Below are 10,606 nucleotides of genomic sequence, written 5' to 3' on the forward strand. Positions count from 1 at the left end.
TGCATAGGAAAGTTACTGCCACAGGAGAAATTTACAATGCATGCGTTATTCCAAGCATGGACTGTGCCAAAGCAGGACAGACCCCTCCATCATCCATCTCCTTGCTCAGATTGACGGTCATCCAGCTCACAGGTTGGTGCATTGAATAAAGTGGGTAAGTAAAAGAGTTAAGATAAAAATTGTATGTCCTTACATGCATAGGAAAGTTACTACCACAAGAGAAATTTACAATGCATGCGTTATTCCAAGCATGGACTGTGCCAGAGCAGGACAGACCCCTCTCCATCATCCATCTCCTTGCTCAGCGCGCGGTGATCTGCTTTTGCTTCCTGCACAGGTTAGAAGCCAGAGTAAATTAGAGAGAGAGGACTGCTAAAACTGTTCATGAGCTTAATTTACATCGTTTATTTTTTAATAGCAAAAGGCATGGTAGTTTATAGCGGTTAAATTTCAGTAACAAAAGGCACGGTACATATTTGCCACAGTCGTCCATTTGAGTGAGGCCTTTAGTAAAAAATTTCATTGTCCACCTGAATTACCCTCATGTACCAATGAGTAAATGAACAGAAAATAGGTAAACGAACAGAGAGGCAAACTTGGATAGATTTTGCAGGAGCCATATATTGTGTCCTCCCATGCATGCGTGTGTGCAGTGAATGAGGTCGGTGGTCCTGTTGCTCTTCCATGCATGCATATCAGGTGGGGCATGCAGTGAAGTGGGGGAGTGTATTATACTCTTTGGTGCATTGAATGAAGTAGGTAGGGGGTCCAATGAAATGCTGCAAGGTAAAAATTGCCCCATCTTCTATGCATGATGTTACCATGAAGAGTTACATCACCGTTTTACATGGAGGAACTTGCTGCCCTCCAGTTTTACATGCAAGGGCGCAGCTCCACATGAGGCCAAAGCAGGAGTCTCTTAACCTGACAAAAAAAGTACTGCTACACAGAAATTTAATCGCATGTTAGAACATTATAGTTAGCTGTAGATGATCTTATCGCCCAGATTTGCCATGAGCATGTGTGCAATAGGTACCTAATAGTGCATGTTTTACAAATTTTATTTTGGTAGGCTAACATCTCTTTTACACCATGCATGTCAGCGGTCCTTATCAGTGCATTGCCAACACCTCCCAACGAACCTGCATGGCCACCACTCCCAAACGTGGGACAATGTGTTGCTTTGGTTGGGCCCCACTAGCATCGATGGGCTACTCCTGCCTTGTGGTGGCAGATATGCCCGTGCCTCCTCTCCCGCTCTTGCCTATATAAGGATGTGTCATGCTAGCCATTCCTTCACCACCCTCCTCCCATTGTTTGCAAGTGGCCTTGTCATATCTCATATAGTTCATCCCTGTAGTACCTCGCGGTGTTGCTTCTCCCATTTATTACGTTAAAACCACCAGCACAAGTGCACTGCAGTGCCATTTGTCAGGCAGTACTAATGGAGTGACAATGACATATTGCATACGAAGCCCTGCATAGTAGGTTTGTGCTCCGAACCGGACCTAATGAAAGATATTGTAAAATAGGTGCTTCCTTATGGATGGCCTCGAGAGGCTCGAGGAAGGTTTGCATTTGGGCTAAAATAGGTGCTTCCTTATGGATGCCTTGAGAGGCTCGAGGAAGGTTTGCATTTGGGCTAACTTGGTTAACATGTGCATATGATCCTAGCAGCGATTTCGTGCACTTACATCTGTGATTCTAACTTGTTCGGGAGAAAGGGTTACATTTGACCTAACTTGCTTAACATGTGCATATGAACCTAATAGTCTACATTTGAGCTAACTTGATTGCGAGGAAGGCCTACGTTTGGGCTAACTTGGTTAACGTGTGGGTATGAACCTAACAGTTCACGTTTACTCTAACTTAGTTAGGAGGAAGGCCTACCTTTGCGCTAACTTGTTTAACATGTGCCCATAAACCTAACAGTTTACCTTTGAACTAACTTGATTAGGAGTAAGGTTTGCATGTGATATGACATAGCAGTTCATATGTGAGCTAACTTATTTAGGAGCAACAATTTCATTTGAGCTACCTTGGTTGGCATGCCAATACGAACCTATCAGACACACCTTTGTGCGCTCACACTGTTTCCCTTCCTGTTTCTTCCTTTTCCTTTCGTTCACATCTCTCCTTCCGTCTACTAACTTTTCCTTTGTCCTCTTGGTCATCATTTCTCTACATGATTTTTTTAGCTTCCAAACGTGTACAGGACCGCATTGATGGCACATGGAAGGTGCTTCCTCTAGCCGTCCAAGGAAGAGGGTGCGGGGGAACGGTGCAGCTTCACTCCAAGGTGTCACTATATACTCCTCTTTTTATCGTTTGGTATACCTGTGTGATGCCCATGGACGTGTATTTTTACCTATTATAAGGATGGTGTTTTGTCTTCTTTTTAGCGTTTACCATTCCCTCTTCGATTATGTTGTTCCCATATCTAATTAGGCACTCATCCCGTGTCTTCCCTTTATTGCTTTTGGCCTGTAGCTGTAGCTATAGGTGAGGGTACAGTACATGAGAGGCAACAACGTCGGAAATCCAAAAGGCAGCTAAAGAAACAAGGTTGGTTGTGTACCTTCTCGTTTGTATGGGGGGGTGCGCGCGCGTGTTGCTTTCCCTTTGTTAACATGCAGATTTTGATTTCAATCGCAGGAAATTGTGGTGAGGCTCACGAAAAAACAGGTGATACTATGTCCTGCCTAATGACGCTCGCTTCCATCAGAAAATGGATTCGTGAGCCCGTCTAAAGACGTGCCTTTTGTAGATTGCCTTTCCACCGAAACTTCATATTACGGGCCTCCAGCACACCAGTGTCAACATTGTGGTGCACAGTTTTGGTACCAAGAACGTGTTAAAAGGTCATATCCAGGTGACGCAGGCGCTAATCGATTCCACCTTTGCTGTAAGGGAGGGAAGGTCAGTTTGCCGTTTCAAAAAGACCCTCCTCCCTTCCTAGATGGCCTGCTGAATCCAAATGGTGGTGCTCTTTCCAAATATTTTATTAAATCTATTCGTTCCTATAATTCTATGTTTGCATTCACATCCCTTGGTGCTAAGATTGACACAGCTGTGAACAAGGGGCCTGGTCCATACGTTTTTAAGATCAATGGACACGAGCAGAGGTTATGATTGAAGTACAGAATTAATATAGCAAGGACAAAAACCGGATAGCAAGGACAAAAAACGGATAGCATCATACTACAATACAGATAAATTAATATAGCAAATTCAGAACACAGGATAGAGGTTATGATTGAAGTACAGAATTCACCTAACATAATTGATGAAACTTTGTATTTTGTGCGCAAACAAAAAAATGGTAAATGGAGTTTAGGATTATCATGTGGGTTTTGAGCTGGTACATTAGGTTTGATATGGACATATGGTGACACATTGTGCACACTACAGTTTCTATTCTTTCAGCTTAACAGTCGGATGCAGAGGTCAGGACTACATTCAAAATACTGGTTCCTTCATCTAAAAATTGACAGAGCAAAAGGCACCAGAATTTATAAACAACATAGCCTTACCAGGAGTTGCTTGGATCTTGACATTTACTGGTGTGCAACTGGGAGTTGTATTGCCACTACTAGAGTAGTGCACAAGACCGCAGCCAGCAAGCTGTTAAAGGACAAACAGTTGGGATGTGCATAATAGGATTGTAAATTGTGACAAAGTTCTGTATGAATTACTTTTGCAAGGTAATTCTTGTCCAAGAAGACATTGCTAGGCTTAACATCTCCATGGTATAGTGGAGGATCACAATAAAAATGAAGGTACTCCTGTAACCAAACATCATAAAAAGTAAAACATAAATTTGAAATATATTTAGTCATGACAGGGAGTATGGTAAATATTGATTTAGCCTTTCACAAGTTGACAAAATTGTAAGAAACAACTAATAAGTCTTGCTTATCACGATTACTGACTTCTGCAGAAAGAAAGAAAGAAAGAAACAATCACAGATTTCCTGAAACTTACCAAAGCATTAGCAACATCGATGGCAATTCAGACCCTATTTTTCCATGGTAGCAGATGTTTACTTGGTGCTGAAAAGAGCAGAGTGATTTTAAACATACAATTCAACAAATGATGCATCATCAGAAGAATATGAGAATAGAACATGACTTATTACAATGCAGGTGATCTTGAAGGCTTCCATTTTCCATGTATTCATATACCTGAAACCTGGATCACAGAACACTGTAACAACCATAATTGGTGGATATCTGAATTTAGTTACAACAGATATTAACCTCTCAAATCTTGTTGAACAAAAACCTTTTAGTCCAACAAGATGCCGGTGATGCAACCGCCCAAGAAATTCCATTTCTTTACAAAATTCATGGTAATTTTGTTTTGGTGAACTCTCAACGCATCTGATAGCAACCACAGATCCATCATTTAGTTGTCCTCTGAATACTGTACCATTTTCACCTCCTCCTAACACCGTGCTGAAGTTCCTTGTTGCTTTCTTCATTTCTCTGTAACTAAATCTGCCAAAAATGGTGGAATTGCCTGGAAAACATTTCTGGTAGGCAAATAAATTGAACCATAAGGATAAGGTTTTGAATAAATTACAGGAAGTCCATCATAGTATTTAATATGATGCACTTTGGCAAAAAAAAATAAAAATAAATAAATAAATAAAAATCAGACCACATCATTATTATCCATTTTATTGATAGCCTCATGATGATGACTGAAAGGAACTGAGCTTAGCTCAGCTTATGGGAGTTCTGTACACCGCCCATCCATGTTCAGTCCTCCATATCTCGAATTTGGGTGTCTATTTACTTTAAAATTAGAAATCAACTAGCCCATCCTAGGTTATTTTTTTATTTAAGACAATGAGTGGAAGAGGGATACCATGTATACCAACTTGAGATATTGACTGTACTGGCCAAGCTTCTCGCGGTGTGACCGGTTAGAGGAGTGAGCTCTGGGATACATAGATTTTTTTTCAGGTGATTTTTTTAAAATATGAAAACAAAGGTTATAAAAAAACAGTATGCTCATGCTTAACAATTACAATAAGAGCTAAATGTAACATTGATACTAATATAGTAATATATGATTATTGTGAATGTTTAGATTAAGATGGACACCTATTGTTGAATATGTATACAGGAAACTATAATGGATAAACTTGCTTCACAGAATTCAGAGGAATCATTTGGTATTATAAGCTTGTCTGAGCTAGAAGAAATATCCACAGCAATCATTTTGTTCTAGCACATGTGATCTCCATGGAGGTTATGAGCTATTCCTAAAGAAAATTCCCCAAAAAAGAAAATCGCGCGGGGACGAGCTCGCCGACGGGGAGGAGCACGTCGGGGAGAGGGAGTGAGAGGATGAGCTCGCCGACGGGGAGGAGCACGCCGGGGAGGTGGTCGCCCGGGAGAGGGAGACAGAGGAGGAGCACGCCGGGGCGGAGGGGAGGCACCGCCGTCCGCCGTAGCTCCGCCGGTGGCAGACCCGTCGGTGGGAGGAGCACGCCGGGGAGGTGGTCGCCCGGGAGAGGGAGACAGAGGAGGAGCACGCCGGGGCGGAGGGGAGGCACCGCCGTCCGCCGTAGCTCCGCCGGTGGCAGACCCGTCGGTGCCGGATCCACCGCGGGGGTGGGGCGCCGCCGTCCGCCGACGCCGGATCCGCCGCGGGGGTGGGGCGCCGCCGTCCGCCGACGCCGGATCCGCCGCGGGGTGGGGCGCCGTCGTCCGCCGATGCCGGATCCGCCGCGGGGGTGGGGCGGGGGGCTGTGCGGAGGTGGGGCGCCGCCTTCCGCCTGCGCGTCGCTGGGAGAGAAAACCGAGAGAGGGCGCGGATTTGGGGCGCAGGAGAGGAAATAGTTTTTTTTTTAATACTAGCACATATGTATAAACATCTTGTATTGTATAAAGCAGAAATTAAGGAATATATGCGACCAAGGTATGGAATGCATCTTGACGGCCCACGTGAGGCGGCCCACATGGCAAGTAACCTTGGTGGCCTGGTTACCTGGTGCGTCCATGCACTGCCCACGCGAGTACGGGAGGGAGGAGATTTTCCCAACTTCCCGATCTATCCCTATTCTAATCTCGATCAGAGACGATGGAACACGGGGTCGCCTCACGCCCTCACGCCTGAGAACGCTCGCAAGTAGCAAAGTAGAGGACACAATCGAGGGAGAGGCAAACAGACAAAAAAAAATACAATCGAGGGAGAAGCAAACAGATAAAAAAAATGATTGGACCGGAAGAAATTTCCTCGCTTTATTATTAGGTATAGATTAGGTATAGATATAGATGCGTGTTGCAACGTTTAGAAAAAAAATGTTGTTTAACGTAGTAAAAGAACTAATATGTGGAAAAAAAACAAAAACATAAATCACCAACTTTGCAGTCGGGGCGTGCAGCTGTAGACATCCGAATCGTTTAAGCCTTTCACAAATCTACGGTACTGTATTTGACATTTGTTATTTTATTTATAAGAAAGAGGAAAAAAAGAAAGAAAAGTATATAGAACCACGCACGGGGGAGGTGGAAACGGAAAAAAAAAGAAATCTATACCAGAAAAAATGACTCCGAGTTAGATACAAATTAGATTATTTATTACATACAGAACCACGCAGGGGGTGGTGGAAACGAAATGGAAAGAGAGAATTGAAACAGAAAATTGATATATCATGTAATTGGGCCGAATTAAATTATTTAAATTTTAAAGCCCACGATAAAGTTAGCGCAATAAAAGATTAATCTCGTATTGAAAATTAATAGAAGTTTGACTGAACTTAAATATGCGACTATTGTGATATGTCACGTGATATGAAAATATGACATATGAGTTGTGTAAATAATATGAGTTGTGTAAATATAAGGTTTTTGCATCTCTAAACTAAGTAAGTGAGCTAATAGAAAGAGTGATGCTGGTAGTTAGTCGGAGGCGGACCGAAAAAATGGATGGACGAAAAAAATGGGTGAAAATTTTCTCTCTTTATTATTAGGTATAGATATAGATAGCAGCCGAGAGAAGAGCTGCCTGTGAACCAAAGGCACGGTAGGATAAATTCCTATAGGATTCATTCCATAAGATTCACACAACATGCCACATTCAATCCTACATTTCCCCTATTCCTATCCTCTATTTCTCATGCCATCCAAAGGGGGCCTTAAAGGTCTATATAGATGTCAGCATAAAAATTCAGACTACACTTAATTGCAATAAACACAACACAGATTGTATTTGTTTAAGTTATGCATTAATGTTAGGAAACAAAGTTGTTGCAAAATTTAAAATATTACTCGCCTTGTTTGCTTCAAAAAAAATAAATATTAATTTTCTTCTAACGCTGACCTATTCTGAAACAAAAGCACTGTTGTATGACCAATGGTTCAAAATAACTACAGCGATAATAGGGAGTTTATTAAGTAGCATAGCATACACAGTCCTAACAGCACAATGGGAGGGTAAATAAATGGTATATGGGCATCTACACGACAGCCACCACCATGTTGTCACCTCGTTGCCGTCCAAGCCACTAAAGGCATGACCATGAACCACAGAGCCTGTCGCTGCCTCTTTGCCATCCATGCGACAAAGGGTGTACCCATCAAGCATCAAGCATGTTTGTCCCCTATGTAGGGTGACCATCAACGTGACAGGCCCTTAAATGCCTAGACAAAGGTCGGCGCACGCCCATGACTAATGAAGCATGCCCTAGGTGCCCAACAACCACCGCCACATATGTCACCTCACCACCGTCCATCACACTTCACCGGCCTGTTCGGCTGCTCTATAAGCCGGCTTATTTTCAGCCACAGAACAATATTTTTCTCTCACAACAAATCAGCAACTACAGTAAATCAGCGCTTATTTTCAGCAAAAGCGAACAGGTTCCACGATGCCACTCATATCGGTGCAAAAGCCCTCCACAATAAATAACATCCTTAGGTTATGGACCACAAGCCATGTCCTTCTGTCCTTGCCAACCAGGCAACAAAAGGCCTGCCCGTCAAAGCGTTGAGCACGCCTACAAAACATGTCCTCGTGTCCTTGCCAACCAAGCAAAAAAATACGTGCCCATCAAAGCCTTGAGCACGCCTATCCTATGTTGGGTAACCATGAGTATATAAACACTTAAATGCCTAGGCAATGGTCGCTTCATGCCCATGCCTGGTGGAGCATGCCCCTTAGGACATCCACAATAGTGCTAGCTACATAGGCGAGAGAAAAGATCGAAGATTATTTTATACATTCTTGTAATAGCAGACTTACATGCTTCGCTCTCATCTATTTGTTCGTTACTAGTGATTACTCCCTCTCTTATTTTCCCCCTGCCCGCGTCATAGTAGGTAGCCAAATAGCTAGATGTTGGAGACGCCCTTAGGTGCCCAACAACCACTTCCAAAAACGTCACCTCACCACCGCCCATCCTACTTCACAGAGGCACCCACATCGACGAAATAGCCCCCCACATTAAATAAGATCTTTGTGTTACCGCATACAGTGTTATTCCTGTCCCTATAAAAATAAGGTGCCGAAAGATGAATTCCTCAAACTTCGAACCATGCCTTAACTGATCTGCCTTTTCTATCAAGCCCCATTGCTCTTTCCCCCTTTATATGATCTCATAAAATAAACGACTCGCTACAAGTATAAGACGCCCTTCCTCTTGTCCACTGGCGTTAACAAGGTGAGAGGTATAACCATATTTACATAAATCCTACCATTTCATATATGTTCAAAACATGACATCCCCTTCTTTGCCTTGCAGATGGCGGAGGAAGACTGGACCACTAGCTACTGCCTGAACACGGCTGGTTTCCCGAAGCTTCTATATGCAACAATGACTAGGCTAGGTATTATGGACCACCCAGAATACGTTGGCAGGGAATATGAGCAGCATGGCACCAAGCGGTGTGAGGTGAGCGTCTACGTCGGAGCAAGTAAGGATTTTCCTAACACAATACCATGGGTAGTGTCTACCACGGGGTTCCGGTTCAAGGACACTTACCAAGTTGCCGCTCGCAAGGCTTTGAGGTACCTATGCCAAATTTATGAGAGGCAGATATGTCAAACACCAATGAGATTCTTTCCCCCTTTGGTAAGGAGAAGCCCTATATGGGAAGCTCGAATGAGGACCCTCCAAGGGCTTGAATTACAACAAGGTGACCCAACTATGGCGTTCATGTCTAACTATTTGCTTTCCCTAGATAAGCAGTATGATAGGCAGGCTACCAAGCTCAGAAAGTGCATTCGTAGAGCAGAGGGTGCTGAGAAGCAAATCAGAAACCTTGAAGTGCAGCTTGCGGAGGCTAAGGCACAGGCAGCTAGAGCAGAGAGCCAAGAAGCTGCATCAATTGAAGCCCTCAAGCAGGCCGAAGACCGACATACTCAACAGTTGAAGGATTTGTACCTTGTCACTAAGAAGAAAAGAAGGGCCCTCGCTTTGCAAGAGAGGGAGTGCCCCATACTAGAAGGAATCCCAGTTGCACCAGTGGAAAGAATCCAAGCAGCGATTGTGCATGGGCCACCTGTGTCTTCCCCGGCTAAAGCCTCGCAAGCAAATTCTAATAAGGAGTCAGGTGATCAAGGGGTCCTTGCACCCACTCAGCCATTGCCAGGGGATGCTGCCTGCTCTCATGCCATCCTTCCAAAGTGTTCCTCAGGCTGAAGCATGATCTGAGTGGCCACATCGCCTCTCAGGGAATGAATCTAATACGGTCCAAATGTATCCCCTTAAGGGTTATTGTACAAGTAATAAAATGTACCCATAGTGTAGTGCATTTGATGTCCGCCTAATATGTAGTCCAGCGTATTGTAATGCTTTGGCACTATTAGAGTTACCTGTTTGAGCCCCCCACTTCAGTAGTTTTGTGTAGACGTCTTCCACTGTGGAGAATGATGTAATTGGTACTCTTTCCACCTATAGCATAGTCACACCTAATGTTGTGTGTTGAATTTGTGTGTTAATTGTTTGAGTCCAACTCCATCAATCGTTTTTCCAATAAGATGGTACTAATTTATTGCCCTAAAATAGGCATCATTTAGTGCCAACCAACACTCTAAGTTCCTTTACAACTCCATATTTTCCCAACACTTAGTGTACCAAGTAGGTCGGTTTTTTACCAAGATGCTACAAATGTGTTGCATATCTTTGCTTGCCATGTTTCCTAAGATTTTGCATACCAAACACATCGCCTACAACGAAGCGTTGGCAGCAATGGCCATGCCATATTTTGTTTTCCCCTTTTTGAGGATTTGAACTACAAAATCTCAAAATGTCCTAGTTGCCAACATAAATCGTAGGATTCTTATTGCATGCTTCTTGATTACATGGGCAGCTAGGGCTTCCCATATGGTAACGGGCGCATTACAAGGATATACAGTATTATTGCACCCACTAGAGGAGGGATTAGGAAGGCAAAGATGGTGATGGCGAGTTCTTCTTCATCTAGGCACATGTTGAGCGTATCCACTTCTTCCTTCCCGCAGTGTACTCCACCTTCTTGTTGATGTCTTCTTAGGTGCTCTATGGCTTGCAACCCTTACGCTAGGCTTCTTCTTCAATTGTTGGAACTGGTTAAAACTTCATGTCTTTATGTGGGTGATTAGTGTTGATGGT

The 10,606-nt window shown here is 43.5% G+C and overlaps 1 protein-coding gene across 1 annotated transcript; it reads right to left on the minus strand.

The window, feature by feature from the left end:
• Positions 1-3,196: 3,196 nt before the first annotated feature.
• Positions 3,197-4,483, minus strand: LOC136469635 (probable receptor-like protein kinase At1g49730). The gene is made up of 6 exons (XM_066467751.1): positions 4,139-4,483; positions 4,047-4,052; positions 3,929-3,934; positions 3,696-3,785; positions 3,534-3,624; positions 3,197-3,201 (listed from the first exon to the last, which is right to left on the minus strand). The coding sequence occupies exons 1-6, from the start codon at positions 4,481-4,483 to the stop codon at positions 3,197-3,199; spliced, it is 543 nt and encodes a 180-aa protein (XP_066323848.1).
• Positions 4,484-10,606: the final 6,123 nt, after the last annotated feature.

This window comes from Miscanthus floridulus, chromosome 1 (assembly GCF_019320115.1).
Source record: "Miscanthus floridulus cultivar M001 chromosome 1, ASM1932011v1, whole genome shotgun sequence".
Taxonomy (NCBI): domain Eukaryota; kingdom Viridiplantae; phylum Streptophyta; class Magnoliopsida; order Poales; family Poaceae; genus Miscanthus; species Miscanthus floridulus.